Genomic DNA, 27,276 nt, shown 5'->3' on the forward strand with positions numbered 1-27,276 from the left:
AAGATGCTGTCCTTGCTTAGTTTAAAAGGAGCATATCGATGTCAAATGGGAATGGAAATTAAACCAAAAGTAGAAAACGTCAGGCAGCAACTGAATGTGCCAAAAATCAAAAGAAAGAATATAAGGTGAAGGATCAGATGAGAAGGCAAGATGTGGAAAAGGCATAAATATAGTACAAGTACAGAAAACTCCTGGAACAACCTCATGTCAATCAGAATCTGACGTAAGAATGGTTAAAGAGAATTGAATTTAAACCAAAAGATGAAAGGTTCATACTAGGGTTGCCAGCTTTCTTTGTGGCGAAAACCGGACTAAGGTCACGCCCCCTTGCATCACCCATAACTCCACACATTCCCGCCCTCTCTCCCACCCATGCCCCACCCATTTTGTGACATCAGCTGATGGGAATACCCTCTTTTTCAGTTCCAGATGCCCGCTTTCAGCCAATTTACTATGCTTTTCTGTAAAAAAGCATAGTAAATCAGCCAATTTAACAAACACTGATGGTCTGTTTCCTTTTGTGAAACAGAATACTGGAGTTTGTATAGTGTTTTCCTGACTACCAGAGAATTGATTTGATTTGTGAATAGTCCAGAAAAAAAACGGATAGGTGGCAACAGGGATGATTTCCAATTTCCCACCTATTGGTCAAAGTTATGCTTAAATAGGGCTAGGGTTGGACTCTGCTTCACATGGATGGGAAGCTTGTTCCAGTGCATGGGGACCATCTGAGACACATTTGTGTCTCATCAACATGGACTATTTATGTCACAAGCAAAATTTAAATCCTTGGATCTAATAGTTCTGATACTGTTCATTTTGTGGATGTCCAAAAGGTCCAACAGTGCTGGATCCAAGGATGCCTTGCATGCCAGACATAGATCATCTCTCAGTAACCTGTAGGAGACCTGTTATAGTGATAGGGCTTTAAGGTGATCTGTATAAGACAATGTGTTTAGACACTGGGTTCTTCTAGTAAGGAAGCTTTAAATATGTTCCAGCTGTTGTATGTGTCTGGTCAAGTACATGCCAAAGAGATAGGTGCAGCTCACATCCAGTTATTCTGTCAACTTCCCAGGTTATCATCGCTAATATTTTAAAAAGTGTTCCTTGTACATGAGCAATGTCCTATAAAAAATGTAAATAAGCAACTCAAACATTGTCTCCTTACGAGTTGTTCATACACATTAATCAGTGTCTAAAGCATCTCCCCATATTCCACTGGTGGTTAAGTGCCATGTCATAGATTTCTTTTGTTTCACTCTCACTCCTTAACTCCTACTCTTGCTCCCTAGTAACCTCCTCCATCCATCTACTTCTTCCTCATTGTACCTCCTCCTTCGTGCACACAGCTCAGTTTGCCAAATTTTCATTCAGAAACTGAACCGTGTTGGGCAAAGACATTTGGCCATTCATAAAATGGCCAGTTGTCCTTTGCAAACTTGTAGGGAAACCTATTCAGAGCTAGTCTTGACAACAAATCCATTAGGCTCAGCTCAGTTTGGCCTGCCTTGCTGTAAATAAATGTTAGAAATCTGTCTGTTATGCAGCCTAATATTTGTGTTGGAGTAGGCTAACTTCTGTGCATTATTCATTTGCTAACTGAGTAAATGAACTGACCATTTGACCCTTTTCAACCATGACCCAGGCCACAAGAGCAAGGAAAATTAAATATATATGGACTCTAAAATAGTCAATCAGCTAATTTATTTTTGGAAGGCAGGAATAGACTGAAGTAGACAAAGAAAGCTCACTCAGAACATTCAAACTTTAGACAGTAACCACTGGATGGGACTGAACTTTGTAGACCTGTGGGTTTGAAACAGTGTTAACCTCTATGCCACTGTGCATGTGGAATTTTTTTATCATAACTTTGTGACTTGGGAGCATCCCTCACCTATAAGGACTGAGAGGATGGACAAGAGATTATGCTGCCAAAGACCTGCTCTTTCATTCTGTCTGAACTCTGTTGTACAGCCATACTTTGCATGCACTGGTACATTCATAGTTGGAATGTGGTCACAGTTTGGCCAGTGTGTGTAGGAGTGTCCATTTTTAGAGTCTGTTAGGAATATTGCATAGTTTAGTTGAAGTTCCACATTTGTGGTATTTGGAGTCCGACTGAGCAGCCCTGATCAGGTGCTTGTTTTGTGAAATAACAGACTTAAACTCAGTGCAGGCATACGGCAAGTTAAAGAAAACTGACAGCTCACTTTTAACTGATTCTGGCGTAGGTCTGTTTCGTTCACCTGTCGAAATGTTATTTATAACGCTAAACACACGCTCAATGGATGCATTTGAGACTGGAACAGGCAGAATGTGCTGAACAAGTTTCAACAGATTTGATGTAGACTCGTGCTCGAAAAACTTATACCAGGCCTCAGCTGTGCTTGCACAGCTACGGATAACGTCGAACACTTCACTAACAGCTCACACTTCATCGTGCAGGCTGTCGGATGGATGGTGGGTGGATAGAGGCATTTGCATCCAAATGTCAATCTCTTCGTCAAAAGAAGGCAATCTTTTGACTCTGGTCAAAGACAGTGGCTTGAAGTGACGATACGGGGAATGTTCGAATGCAAACCATTTGTTCATATATGTTATTGCTCGCTTGTACACATTCAGTGCTTCAGTTATGAACTTCTCAAAGAACTGCTGTGGTAGATGACTTCACCATCTAGCCTATGGGGACTGTTTGAAATCACTGTCACTTTATTCTCTTTCATATAAACTACTCAGAGGTGATCTCTGCCTTGCATATAAAGCAATCTCTGACCCTGCGTTATTGGAAATGCTTCATATCCAAAGGTCAAATGGTACACAGGTAACTCGCTCTAAAGACCTTAACCTGGTATGTGACATTAATAAAACCTGCTGGAGGGACAGATTTACCTCCCATAGGTTGCCACACCTTTGGAACTGACTTCCACTTGATGTCAAACAGAGCACCTCATTGGCCCTCTTCAAACGCAATCTGGATGACCTAATAATGACAGATTACTGTGTTTAGTGATAAATTGGCTGCAAGTCCCCTTATGTCTTTAAAGCCAAAGTTAGCCTATTACTTTATTGCTATTATACTATAGACTAAGAGCAGGAGGGACTTAATATGAGTTCATTTGAAGGAAATATTGAATGTTTGTATTGAGAAGGGAACTAGGAGTGAAAATGAAAACTTTCAAGTAATCGTATAAAAGTACAAGAAAGGCAAGGCCTTTGATTACTAACAATCAAGTAGTGGGAATGGGAAACACCATGGAGGACTAAAGAGTGACCATGTGAGACTGAATATTATTAAGTGGTGGAAGTGGGGGGCAGTAAAACAGGGGAAGTGAAGTAAATGAAGTAGAGGCTGATATTAATGGGATAGTTAAGTAATGTGGCATGTTATACTTGATTTGATAATGAGAATTGCTGTTGGATGGTAGAAGGTGGTAGTAGAGCTGAAATGGAATAAGAGAAATGCAAAGAGGGTAGGAAGGCTTGGGTAAGGTAGAAGGCAACTGTAGTGAGAAGGAACAGAGCAAGAATGGCCAGCCAGTGTTTCAGACATAAACAATCTATTGGAATCAGGTTAGTGCCCACAGCTTGGTGACTTAAAAGGCTGATTATAACTTAAGATTGTTAAAGGAGGAAGACATTGACAGCTAATGCAGGAGAGACTCAAAACTATTTTAACATTATAACGTTGATGGTATTCTAATAAAATGAATCAAGTGTAGTTCTGTTAAGAGCAAGGCTAATATCTGCAAAACATCCTCCCAGCAGCTACCACAAGGAGAAGTTAGCAATTTTTCACAAAGTATTTGGATTATACAAAAAAAGCCTATGTGGGCAGTGCTGTAACTAGCTTATCTAACACCTTAGGCAGTTCCCCTGACTGGCATCCTTCAACTTAAAGTTCAGCACAAAAAAGATCTGTTCTCAAAGTTGAAAAGAAAAAAAGGTATTTCATGGTATAACTGTAGTAATCTGCGTGCTAATACCTTGAAACGTTACATACCACAGAAATGAATTCCTCACAGGAATCAATAGGTGGTATAAGCTTTCATTTCAGAAGCCACAATATTCTCCCAGCTATATAACTGGCTGCCAGTTCTGCACTTGTGCATAATAACCATTGCCAAATGCAGCACCTGACAGCTTGACAGCGACCCCCTTCACCCGACCATAGTTATGGTACTGTCTGTGGGCATCATAGAATTAAAACCCTGCAGAAACAGAATCCATAGAAGTGAGAGCTTAGTAGTTGCAAGTCACATCAAAGTAGAAAGAAATGTGGTGTTTAAATTAGGATGATTTTCCTGTAGCTTACTCAGAATGGAGAATTAGTTATAATTAATTAGTAATTGTGTAAGTCCTCACCTGACCTAGGCTATCTAATTATTTCCGCTGTAGATGAATGTTTTTAAGTAGCACACAGAGACACCCCCCCCCCCAGTCTTGCCTCTTGCTCTTCATGGAACTGGATGCTTAGGCTTAGCTAGCTTAAAATTTGCGTGTGATTAGATTTCCATTCCACGCTGGTCGTGTTGTAATAAGCACGCATGATGATTCTCGTAACTTAAAGGAGAAGACAGCGCTAATACCGCAATCAACCTGTGCTGCACTGCTGCCAGCCTACTGCAGCTGTAAAAGTGGGAGGGTGCTCGCTCTCATGGCGTCGGTGGTGGCACAAAACCTGGACTTCACGAGTCCAGTTTTGATGATATTTGTTAACCGGACAATTTGTCTGAAAAACGGACAGTCCGGTCAAAAAACGGACAGCTTAATATAGAGATTGATGAAGTTTATATCACATGGGCTCACCCATTGCCAACAGTTCAAAAAAACAGATGTGAGAAAATCAGGTATAATAGTCCATAAAAAGAAGACAAAAATAGCATTGATCATTGAAATTGCTGCACCCATTAATTACAGTGTCTTGCATACAGAGAGACACAAAGTCGGGAAATACCAAGATTTGCAGGCAGAAACAACGAGGGCAATGTGGAAGAAGGATACCCATTGCTCCAGTAGTAGCAGGAGCAATAGGCCTCATAGAAAAGAATTTGCAGTCCTATTTAGATAAGCTACCGATGCATGTAACTGTATGAATTGCAGGAGGAATCAGATTTTCTTCGTGTTTCACTGTTGCAGTCATTACATTTGTGTAATCTGCTGGCAGGTTGCCCTCAGTCGGCCTGAATAACAAAGTCTTGGGTCCTGCGTCGGTTGCTGTCTCCTCTTCCATGATGTCAGGTCGTCAGGGGTATAAAACATGCAGCCGATGCCATTTTAATCTGTCTTTCTTGCTGCGCACTGCTCGAAGCCGAAGCAGTTCGCAAGTGCCGGTCGGCCGACTCCTGAAATTTTCGTTTTCTTGTTTCAGAACCGAAGTCTTAAAACTAAAGCTAAGTATCCCATTGGGGAAACTTTTTCTTGCTCCTTAGCGATGTCAGTAAAAGTTAATAATTGTATTACTTGTGGGAAGCAAATACCTCATAAGGATTCTGTATTCCTTGCCTAGGCCCTGACCACAACATGCCTTGCTGTCGGTTTTGTGCTAAATTTAACCAATGCACTATTAAGCATCGGTATATTTTTGCTTCAAGATTTAACTATCCTGAAATGACGTTGGTTAGCAATCCGACTACCGGAATCCACAAAAAATGCAAAGAAAAAGACAGAGACAGACCGTCGAGGTCCAAAACCGATGACAAAGCTTCTCCTAAGCCAGTCGCCGGTTCGCCGGTACTCAGTGAGGTGCTTTCGCAGCCTCTGTTGCATGCTACTTTTGAGTCGCAGGCCTCTACCGAGACCCATTCAGAGTCCGGTGTGCCACGAGATTCTCCAAGTATTGAACCCGCGGATGTCTCTACCTTGGATGGGTCCGGAGCCGCTGAGCAGGCATCGGCTTCTGAGGGTATTTTCAGGCCTAAAGATTTGTATATTAAACCGATGCCTTCATCAAAAACAAGGCCAAAACCAACTTCTATGTCTAAAAAACCGAAGCATGAACCACGTGCTCAGGCCCCTATGCCTAAAAAACAAATGATCAAAATGGCTGAGGATTTAATTACCTTGATCAGGGGTTCACAACCCCCTCCTGCTGGAGGCCTAGGCAAGGCACTGATTATAAATCTTCAAATAAGGTTTCCATTTCTTCTGATTCCTCTTCTGATCAGGAATTTTCTATTCCCCCTTATGAGGACTCTGATGCAGAAGAATCCATCCCTTCTGCTTCTCCTCCTGAGGATTTTTCTTTTGGAGAGACTTTGCATACCTTAAGGGAACAGTTTCATTGGGAGAGTCAGTATTTTTCAGAATCCAAAAAGAGGCTTAGGGATTTTCTTCTTCTTCCTCAGCATAGGCCTTTGGCTATACCTCCTGTTTTAGACATTGTTGATGATGTTTTCTCAGAATCTAGCATGGCTCCTGATTCCCTGCCTCCGGCTCCTAGTAAGCCAGATAGATATTACAGGGCTCCTGACTCCCACAAATTTCTTTTCAAAAATCCTACTGCTGACCCTGAAACAATTTCTCAGGGTCCTAAGGGTGTTAAGGCTTCTACCGCTAAAAATCCTACCACTTCTGATAGAGACTCCAGGGCGCTGGATAGATGGGGTAAGAAGGTGTATATGTCTACAACCCTGGCAATCAGGGCTTTAAACTGTCAATTTCATATGCTTAAATATCAACAGCATGTCTTGGGCTTACTGAAACAGAAAATGATGCTGATTTCTGACTTTGTGGAAAATAAAGAGTTACAGGATTTATTGCATTCAAACAAGTTGGAAAGCATACTTTGCATTGTTTTTGATTCCTTGGAGGACTCCTGCAGGACTGACTTAACTGGATCTGTGATAAGAAGGCATGCTTGGCTCAAGGAGCAAAATCTGCCTGATCATGTTAAAGCTAAATTGCTGGATGCTCCTTTACAGCAGGACAGTCTGGTAATAAGGCAGAAGAAGTTTTGAAAAAGATGGAAGACAAAGCTAAATCTATGCAAACTGTAAAAGATTTCTTGCAAGTGCAGCCACACAGGTTCAGTAGGCACTGGCCTACTAAGATCTGGTCCTTTCCAGTACCCAACAGAGCCACTAAGGTCAAGACCAGACACTCCAAGGGCTCCAGGTTTCAGTCATAAGGATCTTACAGGACAAAACAATGGGGTGCCTCCAGCTCCAAATCAGGAAGTAGCAAAGCACCACCCTACGGTAAACAGTCTCAATGACTTTCCTCTGCCATTTCCAAGCACTTATCTTTTGGCAGCCCCGTTGGGGTAAACTAGCACTTCATGCTCAAAATTGGTATCTAATTACCTAGGACAAGTGGGTGTTAAATATAGTATCCCAGGGGTACAGATTTCATTTCCACACGTTGCCAACTCCAAATGGATCACCAGATCTGCCTCCAAATCAGTGGGCAGAGGCCCAGAAGCAAGTCTTGTCCCTCATGGATATGGGGGCTATTCAACCAGTACCAGAAAAGGAAAAAGGACAAGGCTTTTATTCAAGACTTTTCCTTGCACCCAGAAAGGACAAATCATGGCGTCCAATTCTGGACTTATCCATTCTAAATACTTTCCTGGACATTCCAAAATTAAAGATGCTGACTCTACAACAGCTACTGCCTATGCTAGGCAAGAATGCCTGGTTGGTAACTGTAGACTTAAAAGAGGCTTACCTGCATATCCCAATCAGGGAATCTTGCAGAAGATACCTCCGCTTCAAAGCAGGCTATTTGCATTACCAGTTTTCTGCACTGCCCTTTGGCTTATCTACTGCGCCCAGGGTCTTCACAAAGTGCCTGGCACCAGTGATTGCATTTTGCAGACCAAGAAACATTCAAATTTGTCCTTATCTGGACGATTGTCTAATTCAGGCAGATGACAAGGACACTCTTCAACAACATCTGGCATTTGTAAAAAGGCTTCTAACATGCCTAGGGTACACCATAAATGCAAAGAAATCACAACTGGTACCCTCTCAAGTAATTACATTTCTGGGTGCAAGCTTGAATACAACTGCCTAGATGGCTTACCTCACACCAGACAAACAAGTTCAATTGATAACATACTTCAAACAAGTGGTCACAAAAACCCAGCTATCTGCAAGACAAATTCTGCAGGCATCGTGCATTCTACTAATTCCATATGCAAGACTGCATATGAGGAAACATCAGTGGTACCTAAAAAGCTTATGGAGTCAACATCGTTACAGCCTGGAAACAAAGATTCCTCTCATTCCTTGCCTGCAACAGGAGTTCCTTTGGTGGGCAGAAGCCTGTCACCAAAACAAGGGACTGTCATTCACTCTACCCCCGCCACCCAAACCGTGACTACAGACGCATCAGACTATACTTGGGGGGGGGGGCCCATCTGGCAGGGAGATGCATTCAGGGCAAATGGAGCCCAACTCAGATGCACCTACATATCAACCAGAAAGAAATGCTAGCTGTACAGAATGCTCTGACAGCCTTCAAGGACTTCCTTCATCCAGGACAACTACTGATAAAGACGGAAAACACCACAGTTATGTGGTACATAAACAAGCAGGGGGGGTACCCACTCCTACCCCCTTTGCAGACTAGCCATGGCCTTGTGGAACACAGCCTTGACTTACCAAATACATCTACAAGCTCAATTCCTGCCAGAAAAGCAAAATACTCTGGCAGACGACCTAAGCAGAAATCTAATGGACCCACACGGATGGAAACTGGATCTGCAAATCTTCAGCATGTTGACACAGAAATGGGGGAGCCCAGACATAGATCTTTTTGCCTCACCCCAAAACTACCAGTTAGACCAATTCTGCACAAGAATTCATCACAAAAAAACTTGGAAAGTGGATGCTCTATCCTTTAGCTGGAAAAACCTATCAGTCTATGCCTTTCCCCCTCTGCCTTTGCTCTCCAAGATTTTACTAAAAGTCAGACAGGAAAAACCAAATTATTCTGATTGCTCCAGACTGGCCTCACCAACATTGGTACCCACTTCTAAGGAATATGTCATACCTTCTTCTGTGGTACTTGCCTCAAAATCCTCATCTATTGTCTCAACAGAACTATCAAATTCTGCACACTCAGCTCCAAACACTGAATCTTGCAGCATGGCTAATCAACTAATTTCACCAGTCACATCCCTCAGTAAACCTGTGATGGATGTCATTTTGGAGGCTAGAAGGGCTAGTACTAGAAAATCTTATGCTGATAAATGGAAGAGATTCTGTGCCTGGAACTAAGCACAAGGAAGAAACACAGCAATGCCCAATATTCCTCAGATTCTGCAATATTTAACTGAGATGCTTCACAAGGGCCTTTCTTTTTCTTCTATAGAAATCCATGCCTCTGCCTTCTCAGCTCATTACAACACAGAGCCTCCTTCCTTTTCTCATCCCCTGCTGAAGCAGTACCTCAGAGGGGCCAAAAATTTAAGACCTCGCAGGAGAGCTCCAACTCCTGCATGGGACCTCAGTTTTGTGCTGGAAAAACCCACCCTACCACCTTTTGAACCAGCTGCCACTGCAGACATAAAATTTCTTTCTTGGAAGACAGCCTTTCTTTTAGCAGTCACTTCAGCTAGAAAGATTTCAGAACTACAGGCTCTCATGGCAGTGGAGCCTTTCATTATCTTTTATCCGGACAGGGTGGCCCTCAGGACCAATCCTCCTTTTATGCCCAAGGTGGTATCCAGTGTGGCTCTTAACCAGACCATTCATCTGCCAACTTTTTTCCCAAATCCGTAAAACAAGGGGGAGCGGATGTACACAGACAACTAAGATTCTACTTAAACAGGACAAAATCTCTACGAAAGTCTGAGCAACTACTGGTGGCATTTGTTGCATGGGTAGAGGGGATGGCTACCTCAAACAGACTATTTCAAAATTGATAAGCCATTGTATTTGTTTCTGCTACATGCACCATGGTAAACCTGTCCCCAAGGGGATCAGATCCCATTCCACCAGGGCTGCATCTACTTCTGCAGTTTTTCTCAGAGGGGTTCCTACCAGAGACATTCTGGAAGGTGCTTCTTGGAGCTCAATTCATATGTTCACAAAACATTATCATTTACCTCTTTTTTCTAAATCCAGGGCAGGCTTTGCCACTGCTGTCCTGCAGTGCCTTATAGCCACTCCTAATGCTGTATAATTCCATCCTCCCTTCCATAGCTTTGGGATTCTACCCAAATTTAATGACTGCAGCAGTGAAACACGAAGAACATAGTACAGTTGTGTACACTTACCATAAATGTAGATGTTCGAGTGTATTCACTGTTGCAGTCCGGGTTACCCACCCACCAGTCCCCTTTCTTCTTTATTATTATACATCTCCTTTCCTTCACTATGCTCAGGAGCCTTTTTGGTGTATTTGCTTTTAGTTGGAGGTAAACTTTTTGTGTTCTACATTACATGCATATATATATTTAAATATTTTTACTCCTCATTGGGGGGTACCTGACATCTGGGGCAAGAAAAACTGATTAAAATGGCGTTGGCTGCATGTTTTATACCCCTGACGACCTGATGTCATGGAAGAGGAGACAGCAACTGATGCATGACCCAAGACTTTGTTATTCAGGCTGACTGAGGGCAACCTGCCAACAGATTACCCAAATGTAATGACTGCAACAGTTAATACACTCGAACATCTACATTTATGGTAAGTGTACACAACTGTACTTTCTGGGCACATTGCTTGGGCTGTGAAGAGCACTTTTGCTTAACATTAAAGATTGTAACAATACTAATTTCAAGAATTTTAATCATACTCTGACTTGGGAATGGGGTCCATTCCCATTATGGAAATAGAAACCCAGAAGACTTGGAGAAATTAAACTGGGTGAGGGACCTCCTAGACAGACTGATGTTCCAGGAGAACGTACAAAAGCTTGTTTGACTCCTTCTCACAGGATTGCTTTCCTGTGGTGTCTCCTAGGTATCTCCGGTCAAAAAGCTTTTCTTCCACAGGAGTAAACAGATCTATATCTATATATATTCCTGAGTTTTGTCCCTCAGTCAGTTGTCTCAGTCAGGACATTTCTCAGTATTCTGGATCTCATGGCTTCTGTAATTCTCATGTTTCATCTAGCAAGTCTCCACAAGAGAAAGTCAGTGGTACCTGAAATCTGTACTGCCCCAACATCATCATCTCCTGACTTTCCAGGTTCTAGTTTTGAGGGTTGTGAAAAGGAAGAATTTTTTGTTCCAGAGACCAAATGTATCAGAATCTAGGTTTTCTGTTTTCCTTTCCAGTTCCAACACAGTGTGTAACAACAGACATTTCAGTATATGGAGATAAAATGCAGGGTCTTTGGAACAACGAAGACTGACCAAAACATTTAAATGCAAAAGAGATGCTGACATTTGTAAATGCTCTGCACTCTCTCTATCACTCAGGATCACTACAAGTGTTTACAAACACCACCACCATGATGTGATACATAAACAGGGGGAACTAGGTCTTAGCTTCTGCGCAGACTAGCCATGGTATCCCAGGTTTTAGATTTTCAGCACACTTTGACTCTACAGGCATTCTGCATACTGTCATAGCAAAATATTGTGGCAGACAAACTGTGGAAGACCAGGACAGACCCCCAGAAATAGAAATTGCATCAGGAGGACTTCCAGGAATTGATCCAGCATGTGGGGAGCAACTCAAATAGATTTTTTTGCTTTTACTCACAGCAATTAGTTGGCAGTTTTCTGCTCCAGGCTTCCATGCAAGAAGGCCTGGAAGAGACGGATGCCTTTTTTCCTCAGGAATGTTTTGGCATGCTTTTCCAATCTTTCAGCTAATATCCATGGTTATTCTGAAGACTGAGAAGAACTCTCTGAAGGTCATTGCATTGATTCCCTTCTGGCCCAGGAAACAATGGATGTTAAGTTGTCAATCTCGCCTTCATTCTTGCTGGATGGGTTTGGAGCCGATCCTCGGCTCCGACTCGGCACTTGCTAAGCTCGAGAGCTAATTTTACCAGCTCGAGGCAACCCCATATCCCATGATGCAAGGCGGAGATTACTCAGATCTCGTTTGCCGCTTCGCTAACGAGGTGCCTTCTTTTACCAGCTCTAGGTAAGTGAACTTTTCATAGACTTTTGTCTACCCCCTTTTAACTTTTTTTCACATAGGTATTATTTTTTGTTAGTTATCGACTCACGTTAACCCTATTCCTGTCAGTGTTCCCTTCTTTTAAGTGGAATATTCCCTTACCCCTTGTTAGGCCTTAGGCCTTCCCCTCCCTAAATTTTTTCCTGTCAGGGAATTTTTTGTGTGTGACTGTCTGTCATCCCTGTTAGTGTAATTTAATTAATTTAATTTAATTAATTTAATTTAATTGTTGGACTGAGTGTGTTTGTGTGTCAGTGTGTTTTCAGTGTTTCATCGACACAGTTATGTCGAAGGACACTAAGGTCTCAGGCTTCAAGAAGTGTGACTCGTGCTGTCAGAAGATGTCTCTGACAGACGGTCACACTTCTTGTGTTTATTGCCTGGGACCTTCGCACCTGCAGGACTCTTGTGCTATCTGTCATGCTTTCAGCCCAAGAGTCTTGCAGGAACGAAAAAATAAGCTCATTTTAAGGGGCTTATTAAAACCCGAGAGCTCCCCGACTAAGTCGGCGCCGGGGAAGCCCTCGAAACCTGCTAAGCCTTCGTCTCAGGCTTCCAAGCCGTCGGCTTCAGGTTCTTCCTCACCAGGTTCGAGATCGGCTCCGACTGGAGCCGATCCTTCTATACCAGTGTCAGTATCGGCTCCATCCGGCGCCGATACTGTTAAGTCTAGACACTCAGTGTCGGCTCCGGTTGGACCCGACTTGTCTTTGGCTCCGATGGCTCCATTGATCTCGAAAAAGAGATCTCGATCCCCTTCTGTGGAATCTATTAATTCGGCTCTGAGATCACCCTTGCTCTCGGAGCGGAGCCATCGGAGACGATCTTCTCGGTCATCCAGGCTATCTGATCACGACCTTGAGAGAGTGGTGAGTAGACTATTAAAGTCTCAGGCATTGGCCCAAATTCTCCATAGCCCATCTCAACAGACGGTAGCTATATCACATCCACCGAACATTCCTCCTTCGACTCTCTTACAGAGCTCGGAGCCGGAGCTCCTCGGAACCGGTACCGTTGTGACTTCGGAGCCGATACAACCCCTTTCGGCTTCATCGTCCTCGGCTCCGATTTCCTTCTTGAGACCTTCATTGGAGGGATCCGGGCGTCTGGTCTCTCTCGTCGGCTCCGAGGGGGTGAGTGGCATCGGACCCTTGTCCGACCCCATTCTCCCTCTCGGAGCTTCGGCGTTGGTGAGCTCGGCCCCGACATCTGCCTCGGAGCCTTCCCTCTCGGTGAGGCCTGGGGTTCCTATCTCTTCGGAATGGGAACCTTCTGGTCTCTCTGATGGGGGAGCCTTCGAGGTGATGAGGAGTGTACTAGCCCCTGGGCTTAGTCAACGGACCGTTCCATCAGCTCCTCCCACGACAGTGCCTGCTGACGTCTCTTCCCACTCTCTTGCTCCTGGACCCAGAGATCCAACGCCTCAGGTTTCCCCATTGAGAATATCTTCCTCTTCCGAGGCTTCTCGTGATCCATCAGGAGAACTCCCCCGTAAGAGGACATGTAAGAGGAAACATTTAGACTCTCCTGAGTCTACTACATCAGATACTGACTTGGATGAGTCGGAAGGGTCCTCAAGGTCCTCCTTTGAGGATGTCTCATTTTCAGACATCCTTGAAATCCTGAAACAGAGGGGGAACTGGCCCTCCCTTAATCCCTCCGAGGATGAGTCAGTATACCTGGAGGCGTTCGGATCTCGACCCTCCACCTCCTGGGTGTCTCCGCCTTTCGACCCTCTCATGGAAGTAGTGGCTCGGAAGGCGTGGATGGCTCCGGATTCGGTGGAACCTACCCGCAGGAGACCTTCAAAATTTATTACAGCCCCTCAAGATAGACAATACTTAACAAAAGGTGTCCCAGTTGATGCCATGGTGGTGGCTGCTGCCACCAAGAAGGAATTAGCTGATCCTTCAGTACCTGTTCATCCTCCTAATAAGGATTCTAGGACTATGGACAGGTACGGTAAGGATTTTTCTTCAGCGACTTTTGCCATGAGATCGCTGAACTACTTATGCCACTTCCCCCGCCTTCAAAGAGATGTTCTTAAAGAGTTGGGAGAAGTTTTACAGGATCCGTCAGCTGCTGGGTCTCAGGATAAGATTACCTCACAGCTAGGAATCCTTAACTCCATTGCTAACTCCTCCATGCGGCTCATTTCTTATGCAGCCGATGGAGCGAGTAAGGCCGCAGGCACAGGAGTGGCTTTAAGGCGTCAGTCCTGGATGCGGCTTTGTAATTTTGCAGACCCCTTCAAGGCGTCTTTCACAGACTTCCCTTTTGATGGTTCGACCTTGTTCGGTCCTCAAGTGAAAGACACTTTGACTAGATGCGAACAAGATGGCAAGACTCTTTCTGCCGTAGGAGTCCGTTTCTCCACCCCTTCTAGACCTTACCCCAAAGGACAGAAGGGAGGGAAAATGTGGTTCCACAAATCTCAAGGAGTCACGCCTGACGCACGAAGTCAGTTTACCCCCAGAGGCAGAGGGGGTAACAATAATAGACGCCACCCTAGGGGCAGAGGGGGTCCTCAGAATCAGGGTAGCAGAGAGCCTCTTTCTGACAAACCCTTCCAGCATCCCTGAGATGTTGCCCGATTGTCGCCTTCGGAGGCAGTCTGGGGAAAATTATCGCTGTACCCAATAGCCTGGCTTTCCCTTTCTCAAGACAAATGGGTACAATCAATTATGTCCGAGGGTTACAAAATTCCCTTTATTCAAACCCCAATTCAACAAAAGGGAACCCTTCCAGACGTTCCACCCGGTCTAAGGGAACTAGCAGTACTAGAAATATCAAAACTGCTAGTAAAAAGAGCAATCCAGCCAGTCCCAGCGGACCAAATAGGATCCGGAATCTACTCAAGGTTCTTTTTAGTTCCAAAAAAGACAGGGGACTGGAGACCAATATTAGATCTAAGCAAACTCAACAAGTTTGTAAAGAAATCAGGATTCCGGATGGTCACGCTTCAGTCCATTCTGCCCTTTCTGGGCAAGGACAATTGGATGTGCTCGATAGATCTTCAGGATGCGTACTATCACATAAAAATTCACAGACGCTCCAGAAGATTTCTCCGCTTTCGGCTGGGGACCAGTCACTTCCAATTCAGAGCCCTGCCCTTTGGACTCACTACAGCCCCCAGAGTGTTCACCAAATGCATGGCAGTGGTTACGGCTCACCTGAGACGTCAAGGATTCCAGGTGTTTCCATATCTAGACGACTGGCTCCTCACTGCCACCACCAGGCATCAGCTTCTCCAAGCCAGAAATTACACCATTCACACTTGCAGAGGGCTAGGAATTTCTATAAATTTTGAAAAATCTGCCTTGTCGCCTTGTCAGTATATACCTTTATAGGTGCAAACTTGGACACCGTACAACTTTCTGCAAGGTTGACAGACCAAAGGATCTTGGACATTCAAAGACACGTCCAAGTGATTTTATTCAGCAACATAATTCAGGCCAGATTTGCTCTGAAAGTACTGGGTCTTATGGCGGCCGCCATAACACTCCTTCCCCTCGCCCACTTTTACATGCGGCTACTACAATGGATGCTATTCACCCAATGGTCCTTTCAACAACTTCCCCTGCGTCACCAGATCATAGTAACTCCAACTTGCAAAAGACATCTGACTTGGTGGATATCGTCCCCTCAAATCCATCAAGGCAGACCATTTGTTCCTCTTGCCCCGGTTGCCACGGTTACATCGGACGCTTCCCTGATCGGGTGGGGGGGGCATTATCAGGGCAGAATGGTCCATGGCACTTGGCAGCCTTTCGAGTACCATCTGCACATAAATGTTCTGGAGATGAGAGCAGTGCTTTTAACGTTGCAAGCCCTCAACGACTCTCTTCCCCTGGGAACTATTGCAGTCCAAACGGACAATATGTCCGTAGTGTGGTACATAAACAAACAGGGTGGAACCAAGTCCTATCCACTATGTCGAGAGGCTCTCAGACTTTGGCAATGGGCAATCTCCTCTCACCGGTTTCTGATAGCAACGCACATCCCCGGGAAATCCAACATCATAGCGGACAGATTGAGCAGAGCTATTCTCATGCCTCACGAGTGGTCTCTCAAACAGTCAGTGACGGAAGAGATTTTTCAGAAGTGGGGCCTTCCTTGCTGCAACCTTTTCGCTACACCTCAAAACAGCAAATGCCCAGACTTCTTCTCTCTCTTCCCCCTTCCAGGCCACCCCCCCGAGACGCTCTAACCCAAGATTGGCCCCGGGGACTTCTTTACGCCTTTCCTCCTTTTCCGCTGATACCTCAGCTAATTCAGAAAGCAACCGCTGTGAGAGCCAAGTTGATTCTCATTGCCCCTTATTGGCCTCGACAGATTTGGTTTCTGTTCCTGCATCATTACCTCTTGGTACAGCCATGGCATCTGGACCCGGTTCCAGATCTTCTGACCCACCAGTCGGGTTAACTGCACCAATCCATACCTTCTCTCAACCTCACTGCTTGGTTGCTCCACTTCCATCCTTAGCCAGGCTTCCTATGATTTCTAATCCTGTACGGGATATCATAGTAGCTTCCCTAAAATCTTCTACCAGAAAGATCTACACTAGTAAATGGCGACGCTTCTCTTTCTGGGCAAAAGCTAGGAACATAGACCCCTATACTGCCCCAATTCATTCAGTGTTGGACTTCCTAGCTGACATTTTTAATTCAGGATCCTCTTCTTCCACAGTGAAAGTTCAACTGGCAGCCATTTCAAATTTTCATATAGGCTTTTTGGACCACAACATTATGTCACATAAACTTTGTAAGGCATTCCTTCGAGGTATCTTTTTATTGAAACCTCCTATTAGAGACCCCCCACCACAGTGGGATCTAAATTTAGTTTTAACATCCTTGATTCTTCCCCCGTTCGAACCTGCAGCTGCCTGTTCCTTGAAATTGCTTTCTTGGAAGACACTTTTTCTAGTTGCCATTACATCTGCCAGGAGAGTATCTGAGCTTCATGCTCTCTGTGTTCGCTCTCCCTATCTAATATTCCACAAAGATAGGGTATCCCTAAGAACTAACCCGTCTTTCTTACCAAAGGTAGCATCTCAGACTAACCTAAATCAGTCCATTGATCTTCCAGTATTTTTCCCGAATTATTCTGATAGAGCTGAACAAAAGTTGCATTATCTCGATGTTCACCGTCAGCTGAGATATTATCTGGATAAGACAAAAATTTTTAGGAAATCTGATCAACTTTTTCTATCCTATGCAGAGAACAGGAAAGGCCTTCCAGTTTCTAAGGTAACTTTATCTAGGTGGCTGTCTTCCTTGATCACTTTCATTTATCAGCTCAGGGGCAAAGAATTGGTTTCTAACCCAAACGCCCATTCTACCAGAGCTCTAGCTACATCTACAGCCTTTCAAGCTAGACTTCCAATAGACACTATTTGTGCAGCAGCCACATGGGCCTCTCCTCATACCTTTGTCTCACATTACAAATTAGATTTGATCTCCAGAGACAGAGCAAATTTTGGTTCCGCCGTTCTCAAGAGTCTGTTCCATTGAGCCACCCAGGATAGAGGTGCTAGGGACGCGGTCCCATCCAGCAAGAATGAAGGCGAGGTTGACAACTTAACATTTAGAAGTTATGTACCTACCATAACGTTCCATGTTAGTTGTCTTCTCTCGCCTTCTTTCTTGCGTCCCTCCCTCCTTCCCCCTAGCCTGGTCAGACCGAGAAGATTATTCATCTTCTTTTGAGAGGTTTTTACCTTTTTTCTAGCTGTTCAACTCCTAGTGTCACTAGATTATGTGGATCCTTTCTAGACGGTTATGATGTTATTTAGTATTTTTATTTCTTCCTCCTAAGTTGGAAGAAAATACTGTTATTTCTTTAGCTACCAAACGAGATCTGAGTAATCTCCGCCTTGCATCATGGGATATGGGGTTGCCTCGAGCTGGTAAAATTAGCTCTCGAGCTTAGCAAGTGCCGAGTCGGAGCCGAGGATCGGCTCCGAACCCATCCAGCAAGAAAGAAGGCGAGAGAAGACAACTAACATGGAACGTTATGGTAGGTACATAACTTCTAATTCTCCCTTCTTTTGGAAATGGCCAGGGGCATTTACCAAGCGCTTCCTCACAGACTGGATCTACGAACACATGACATGGAATGGTTGATGCATTCTAGCTCCAAACAACTGTAACTAAGTGCCTTGATGGTAGTATCTTAATACCTTTTAGGTACCTGCCATCAGAGGAAGTGCAGCGGGTATTAAAGGAGGCAAGAAAACCTGCTGCAAGCAAATCGTATTAGTGAATGGAAAAGCTTTTCCATTTGGTCCCAAGACAAGACAAGAACTGGCACCCTTTTAGAGCTAGTGTTTCTCTGGTTCTGCATTATTTTGTGAGTTGATATCCTTTGCCTGTCTTAGTCTTCCATCAAGGTTCATTTGTCAGACATTTCAACATGTCTTTTCCCGGATCCCCCTTTTTCAATGCAGTCTATTTTAAAATTATTTTTAAAAGTGGTGCTTCATACCAACCCTCCTACAAAAGTGGCCCGTCCTTATGATCTTAATTTTGTGTTAGTAAAACTAAGTCTTGCTCTATTTAAATCAGCTTATCAGGCTAACTTGAGGTTCTCAACATGGAAAATAGTGTTGCTGATTGCTCTGACCTCTGCAAGAAGAGTATCTGAGTTGCAAGTTCTTGAGGTGGGTCAACCTGATCTCGTTTCCCCAAAAGTTAAGATTTCCTTTAGAACAAATCCTTCATTTATGCTTAAACTGGTATTTGAGTTTACTTTCAACGAAGTAGTCCATCTCCCTCTTACTTTTCTTTCCAGAGCTAAAAATGAAGGCAGAAGAATTCTCCATATTTTGGATGTCCAGTACTCAGATGCTGTATTGACTGAATAAAATCTTTTAGGAACTTTGATCATTTCATTTCTTGTAAAGGGTGAGAAGAAAAGACTTGTTATTGCAGAGTGTTTACAAATGATTGTCTTGTGCTATTACTTTTTGTTATATCCACCCCAATAAGACAATTCTAGGCAGGGTCAAGGCTCATGCTACTAGAGTCTTGGCTTCATCGGTGGGCTTTTGAAAAGGGTTGAATTCTAGAAGTATTCTAGGAGCAATAACTTGGTCCTCTGTATATACTTTTACAAAGCACTCAGCCTCAAAAAGCTCTCCTACGTGTGAAGCTGCCAACAGTGATGCTTTGTGAATGTGTTACATGTATACTTGTGACCTTTGAGCTGCATCACTTGGCCAGTCCCTGCCATTTTAAACATTGCTGCATGCTCCACTATGCTATAAAGCTTTTTTTGTGTGTTAGAATTTTTTCATATTCTGCTCCTTTCTTTAAAGCCAGGTCTACCATTTTATAAGGTCTGTGACACTTTCCCTGCATTTAGTGGTGCTGTTTTGCATGTCACGGATCCTCATTTGCACAGACTTTAGCCAGGTTTTTAATGAGGTATGTCCTTTAAGTGCGAGTGCATTTGTTTCTATGTGCATGTTACTCGTATGATTGTAAGGCTTCGATTATCATCAGGAGATCAGTTTATGATGTGTTTTCAGTATACAGTAAGATCAGCATAAAAAGGTACTACCATAATATAAAGCCAGAAAAGGTAGACGTGGAAATTTTAGGTCTTTAACTTTGATGAGACATTAAAATGCTTTAAACTGTCACAATTATATTCTCCAACTTTGGGTGCGTGTCCTTTCTGTATTGCTTTTAAGAGTGTATGTATGTTAAGTTGTAGGTTTGTTCCACATTTGTCATGCAGAAGATTGTAACATTACGCTCTCTGTAGTCTATTAATGTGTTTCAGTTAGACATTTCTTAGGAGGTGGAAGAATATCAAAGATGACATTCATGGAAGATGTGTGTGTGAGTTTCAGTTTTCTAGATTCAGTCTCGAGACACTGGATTTAGTTATTTTTGAAAAGGTTCTCAATGAAATGGGTGCAATGCAGGGTGTATACATTTTTATTCTGTTTCTGTACAGATCATGAAATGTAATGATAGCTACATGATAAAACTGAGTTAATATACTAATCTACAGCATACTGAAGTAGTTGTCTCAATGAGAAAAATAGCAATAGCTATCTGATGTAGTACTTTCAAATAACAGATGCCTTTTGTTTTGTAGAGTGGTACTGGGAGTGCCAGTTGAAACCATGGTGCTACAGGATCCTTGCTGTTGCATTGGCCCTCTTCTCCATAATGGTGGTCTGGTCAGAATGTACATTTTTTAGCACCAAACCTGTTCTGTCCCTCTTTGCAGTCTTCATCAATCTTGCTGAAAGTTCCTACAACTACCTGTATATTGAGGTATGTCCGTTAAGTGCGAGTGCATTTGTTTATATGTGCATGTTACTCATATGATTGTAGGGCTTTCATTATCATCAGGGAGATCAGTTTATGATGTGTTTTCAGTTTTCACATAGGTTTTAGGAGTAAGGACTTTGAGACTTTGATACATATTGTGACAGTTTAAAGCATTTTAATGTCTCATCAAAGTTAAAAGTCCTAAAATGTCCACATCTGCCTTTTCTGGCTTTATATTATTAGTAGTACCTTTTTATGCTGGTGTTTGGTAAAAGGTACAGGACACTGGAGCCACAGACATAGGCCTGCCTAGATGCCATATCAATTATTTCTGTTGGTATCTGTAGGCCTTTACTGAGTCCAGAAGAAATTCCCATTCCTCAACTACTCTTTCATCTTTTTTCATTCTCCAAATCAGTTTAATTCAGTTCAAGGTAAAATACAAACGTGTATGTTTTTTCTTTGTAAAAAACAACATTTATTATAAAATTAATTTGTAACAAATTATAACCAATTGAAAGTTATAACATGCTATTGTAAATTCCATAAACAACCATATTGTTTGGGAAATGGCACATTTCTTAAATACTACAACATAAAAAAATGGATAGCTGTTGTAGTCAATGGATTATGAAATCTAAGTAGATTCTATCACGTCATCTTAAGCAGACTTGACCATCCTTCACCAAGAGAAGAGTCATTTAACTAACTATGTTTTTAATGCTATACAAAAAAAAAATGACCAGGAGTCGTTCTACTCCTTCATATCTCGGTAACCATCCATGACACCTTACTGTTGAGCTGTGTGTGTGTAGTTGCTTGGACCAGTCAAGTGGATGATCTTTCCAGTTGCTAAAAATAATGGATAATACTGTAGCAGTTACATTTCTAATCTACCAGTATATGGTATTATATGGTATTAGAGCCTTGCTGGGTATCTGAGTTCATGCCCAGTAGCCAGAATTTAATATTATGTTGGCCAGTTTGTGGGCAAGACCATATCATCTGTAAATAGGATGACTTGTCCACCAAACAGCTTTTTCTGTTTTCTTAGACCTTTCTTAGCTAGGGATTCCAGAGATCCAGTGAGTAAACCCTGAAATGTATGGTATGTTTCTAGGGAAGTTAAGAAGGGAGGAACAACACTCCTGCCATTCTTGCATGGAAGTATGAGTCCCAGTCATTTCCTCCCTTTTGCCCATGTAGCAAGCCAACAGATTAGCAAGTCTCCCATTAAAATGTCATAAATGATTTTGGTGTCTGATTTCTTGCTGCTTGAGCTACATCCAATAAAATTGTTACTCCCTAGATACTCTTATAACAAACACTCACCTAGCTCTGCTTTCTTAGTACTGATTGTAAGTACTGCCATCAGTTTAGCTTTTGCGCATTTATTTTCTCTGATAAGTCCCAAAAGGATACAGTTTTTTTCTTTTCACTATCCCATATACCTTTAATCATGGTAATGCCAGCCTCAGTCCAGCTGTCCCAGTAAATACTTTTACAGTTAGCTGCAATCAGTGGACGTCTTCAGAGCCCAGAGTCTAAACTGAGAATTCTACATCGTCTCCTAGTATCCCTATTACCCCTTTGAATTCTGTCCATCTGCCCATACCTCCAGGTTCCCAAATTTGGTTATGGAGGATCAGTCTGTGGGAGGCCTTGTCAGCACAGATAACCTTAAGTTCTACTACCCCCCCCCCCCCCCCCAAGTGGCCTTGGCAATGTTCAAGCTCTCATAAACATGTCCTCCATAATTGCAGTTCCTTAATACTGGAAAGAGAAATCCTAAACCACCTTTGTCATTGGGAATGAAAAGATGTTTCCTACTTAGCCTCATGGACCCCTTTTTTCACAAAAAGGAGGCAACCAGGCATTGCATTTTGTTTAATGGTCTAGAGAAAGTGGCTTAAGGTAGGTATAAAGTAAATATCAACTTGGGTAAGATCATAGTTTTCACAATTTGTGCTCTACTTAAAAAAGGAAAACATTGTTTTTTTTTCAATTTTTTCAGTGCTAACCATTTCCTGATGCAAGAGATTGTTGAGGTTAAGGTCTTCCAACTTCTCCGTACAAATAGACAATGTAATCCCCTGCTCTACATAATCTACTCCTACTCTATACCAACAATCTGGTCATTCGTTCCTCTAATAAATCTCTTCTACAAATCACCAAATCCAGCAATAGTGCCGGGGACTCTCTTTACTCCTGCTATGTCTCCAAAACTTGGAACACTATCTCTCAACCTATCATAACTACAGTTAACCACACTCTTTTCAAAAACTACTTAAAAAACACCTATTTAACAGCTGGCTGTGCCCATGCTCTAACCCTAAGACCCATTCTTCTTGTCAACTAGCTTCCCACTCAACATCCTTACTCCCTTAATGCCCATCATATGTAACTATATCATTTCTCTTTTACTACTCAACCTCCTCTCTCCCTCCCCCAAACCATTAACTCTTTTCCTTCCATATTATTTTGCATATTCAACCTGATAGCATTCTCACACTTCCCCTTCACTCTATTTAACATACCTTCTGCTCTCTGTTTACCTAACTCTTAGCTTATTACTCTAATTCCTGTCTATTAATCTAACCCCTTTTTCTCTCCTCTTTCTCCTTCTGTTCCTCAACACTAGACTTTCTCCTGTTATTTATTTCTCCTCGTGCTTCTTCCCTATACATGCCACATACATTACTCTTTAATACCTAACTTCCTATCACCCTGTTTCTCTCCTCTGTAATTCCACTCCTCTTCTCTCTCATCCGTGTTCTACACGACCTACAAAATAGCACACTGTAATAATTAATACTCATTTACCTATCTTCCAGCATATTTACATATGAGTCATATAATCTGTAAAGTCTACTTGTTTTGTAGATTTACCTTCCTTAAGAAGCCTTATGCCTGTATCTGTAGTAAAATTGTTTACACTAATGTATGTTTAAATGTGTGTTCTGTTCATTATTGTTACTTTCTTGGCATCTACAGATTGTCCTCTTTTCTTGTGTATCAAGTTATTGATAACTGTACAGTTTTGCTAATTGTCTCTGGAGCTTTTCTCCTTGGGCCTTCTCTAAAAATGGGCTCATAACCAGTCAAACATTCCCAGTAAACAAATGTCAAATAAAATAAATAAATAATTCCCAGTTATAATGTTGCAGTCTTGATAGGCAAGGGAAATCTGCCTTTGATCTAAATTCCATATATGTTGTTGATTTGAGAAGCATAATAAGCAATTTATTCTGGTCCACTGTAAGACCTGAAAGTCTTCCAGATTCACTCAGAGTATATAATATCAAGGTAATAGTTTAAAAGGAATTAGACAGCCATACAACAGTCATCCGCAAACCAGTGATAAATCCCTAGCTGAAGTTTGTGTCTACTTCCAGCTTGCCAAATCATAGCGTTTCTAAGAGAAAAATCTGTAGCAGTGGTGACTAGTATAAATAATAGTGGGGAAAGGGACACCCTTGCCTTTTGCCTCTTTGCAGTATCATGTTGTTGGATAACATGCTGTTAATACTTAATCTCCGCTGTCAGGAGGATGCATAAAATCCTATACAACCTTACATATTCCATCAAAATCCCCATTACTGTCATAGTTTCCCATGTGAATGGTCATCACAGTGAGTCAAATGCTTTGTTAAAGACCACTTATAGTATGGCTAGGGAGACATTTTTGAGTCTTGACCATTCCTGAATGTTGTGCCAAAGTCTAATCCTGACAGTCTTTCATTCCCTGAAGGAAGGCCTGGTGATTCTATGGAACTGTCACTTTCTATAGCCTAACAGCTAGAATTCTGGCAAAGGTTTTAACCTCAATTTTCAAAAGTGAAATAAGTCTATAATTAGTAGGCTGAGAAGAGTACTTGTTGGGCTTAGGGAGCATAATAACTTTCACCTGCATAGTTGACTTTAAAAGCCCCTTGTGGGATCACTTCCTTATACAAGACAAAGCAGCTTGGGAGCTACCCATTGCTTATACACCTTGTGAAAATCCAACGGGAACCTATCAAAGACAGTAACTTTACCAGAAGTAAGTTTTCTTTTTCATTGTCTCAAGGACTTCCTGAAGGGTGAAGGGCTTATCTAACTTCCCCTTATCTTCCCTTTTTAATTGTGGTAGATTTAAACCATTAAAAAACTTGCAGAGCTGAACAGTATCTGTGGTATATATGGTACTGGTGTTCCAATGATTCCTTTCTTTCAGTAGCCTGTTTATTTCTTTTGGGATTGTGACCACCATCCCTTAATTCTTAGGCAACAAATGATATTTCCTAATGTCTATTTTTTTTACATTTGAGTGCTAAAAACATTGAGGCGGTTGAGCCCTTCACCCAAAAGAATGACTTCATCCATTTCCAATGATCATTTATCTACAACATGGATTTTTGCATGTATAATCTTGACGAGTGGATGGGAAACAGAAAGTATACCCTGGGGATCACTTCAGTGGCTCTGCTGGACAGAGGCACAGGGAACTAATCTAAGGGGGTGGCGAAAGCCAATGCTTTCCGGCTAGGCTTCGGGCAGATAGCGTAGTACCTACCTATGAACCTATAAGGGGGGGGGGGTCAGCATAATGGTTAAGTTCTTTACTTCACAGATGCAACTTACAGGGTTTGAATCTGACATCTGGTTGTTGGCTAGGCACAGTTTATTCTTGCAACCCTCTGTTTAAACTGCTTCTCCAGTTTGGCTAACTGTACCTCCACCCTTATATATTTTTAATTCTGTCCTTAACTTCCTGTCTTTTTAAAAGAATGAACAGCTTTTTGATATTTTCTTTTGGTGGCATCCACTGTTGTTATTACCCAGTGGCACACCATAATCACCTGCATGCTGAGTGTTAATAATTTCCCATATCACATGCGACTTTATATGTTTTTTAAGACCAGTGAGTCTAACCTCCAGGTATGCTGTAGTATACTGCGCGTAGTAAAACGGAGTCTATAGTTCACTGTGGAATGATCAAAGAGGGGAGCCCGACTCTATACTTAACTCTTTGACAAAGGATAGTAAATACCTGGACAGAAACCAATAGTCTAGTCTACATGCACATGCCTGACTATTCTTATAAAAGATATAATCCCTCTCATCAGGGTATAGCCATTGATAGCCATCAATTAGTTCACTGTCTTCCATCCAGGTTTTCAGTTGTTATTTTAGGTAGGCTGTTAACATTGTGGGGACACCTGTCTTTAGCTGGGTCATGGGCTACATTAAAATCCCCTCTGAGAATGACATTGTCTCCCATCTTAGTATTCTGTGATGAATTCATGTTTTTTTCTTGTCTGGGGCCATAGAGGTTTCCCAACATGAGACTACCTTATGGTGTTTGTATGAAAAGAAAAACAATCCACCTGCCCTCTCTGTTTTTTTTTTCTCTTTTAAACACCTTTCTTGAATTATCACTTGCCACATAGGCAAATTTACATTTGTAAAACACAATCAACGGCTTACTTCTCCACAAAACACCAAGAAACAAAAACAAGAAGTAATGAGAAGAAAGTATATTGTATTTCCACAAAATGAACGCTTTAATAGTAAATCTGCGTTTTCGTCTGTATAGACTTCATCAGATTGAACACTAATTACATTTCCTTTTTCACTTTTATATACGTTTGAATATTCACAACCAATCCTTGCTCACCATAATTAACATTCAACAAATCAGATGTCTCATAAAATTCCTTAAACATCTCATTAATAAATTTCCTATTAGAACTTTAAAACATTTAAGTTGATATTCATATAAATACTGTTAAAAAATTTTTTATATAAAACCATTAAATGTTGCATATAATTTATTTCATCTTAAGTTTGAATTAAAATTTACATTTGTATAAAAGTAATCAAACTGTATTAACAAGTTAACGTTTGCAAACATTATACTTCACATATATTGCTATATGTCATATAACCTAAGCAACATTACATAAATTATTCAATTCCTGCTCTTTTTTAAAACAAGAAACATCTTTATTAAACCATCACTTATGATATAGGCAATCATACATTTATATAAATGAAAAAACATACCGACACAATCCTAGCTGCAAGCATTTTACATTACAAACCATATTGACACACTCCCAGTTGCAAACATTATTCATTACTTATAATCTGCCCAGTCATTTTCAGTCAAACATTACAGAGCTCATTTAAGTTCTGCCTTCTTTTAAACCTCATTCCTCCCCCGTGTGTATTGTTCCTACAGTTCCCATTTTTTCCAATGTAGTTTGCTCCTCCTCTTTTCTAAAGATCTCAATTCCAGTTGTTCTATCTCTGTTACTATATTCACTACATCTAGTATAGCTGGTTTGGATTTTGACTTCCATTTTCTAGTAATTGCTTTTTTGGCAGCCATCATAGTTAGACACAACAAGGCCTTACTATGTTTAGGCAATTCCGATTCTGTATCATAGCTCAAAAAAGTAATCTCCCTCATCATACCAATCTGCTGACCCATCATCTCCGACAGTGCAGCCCACAGGGAATCCTTAAAGACCACCAACTCATTGCACTCCCAAATATGCTCCCAATTACCTCTTTCTTCCCCATCATACCTCCAACATTTAAGGTCTACCTGAGAAAAAAATTTGCTGGAGTCTACTTGGGGTATAAAAATATCTATATAAACATTTCCAAGCAAAAATCCTAAATCTTCTAAATTTTTTTGCGCATATTTGGGAGACGTACATATATCCTCCCATTGTTTCTTTGTGAATTGCTTATCTAATCACTCTTTCCAATCTCATCTGATTGATTCTTATAGTTTTCATGCAATATTTTATATGCTGTACTAGTTATTCCTTTTTTAATGGCAGCTCCTGTTCTAGATTCTTCTAAAAACTCTACCAGTGCTGGTGTTTCATTTAGGACCCCCTAT

General features: G+C 41.9%; 1 protein-coding gene across 1 annotated transcript in view; it reads left to right on the forward strand.

Moving 5' to 3' along the window:
- The window catches only part of LMBRD2 (LMBR1 domain containing 2), a 1,695,734-nt gene that overhangs the window by 991,898 nt on the left and 676,560 nt on the right, over nucleotides 1-27,276 (forward strand). Inside the window, exon 10 of the mRNA XM_044069969.1 lies at nucleotides 20,200-20,381. Within this exon, the coding sequence (XP_043925904.1) occupies nucleotides 20,200-20,381 (182 nt within the window). The remainder of the gene's footprint in view (nucleotides 1-20,199; nucleotides 20,382-27,276) is intronic.

Source organism: Protopterus annectens, chromosome 1.part0, assembly GCF_019279795.1.
Source record: "Protopterus annectens isolate FY-2018-M chromosome 1.part0, PAN1.0, whole genome shotgun sequence".
NCBI classification, from domain to species: Eukaryota; Metazoa; Chordata; order Ceratodontiformes; family Protopteridae; genus Protopterus; species Protopterus annectens.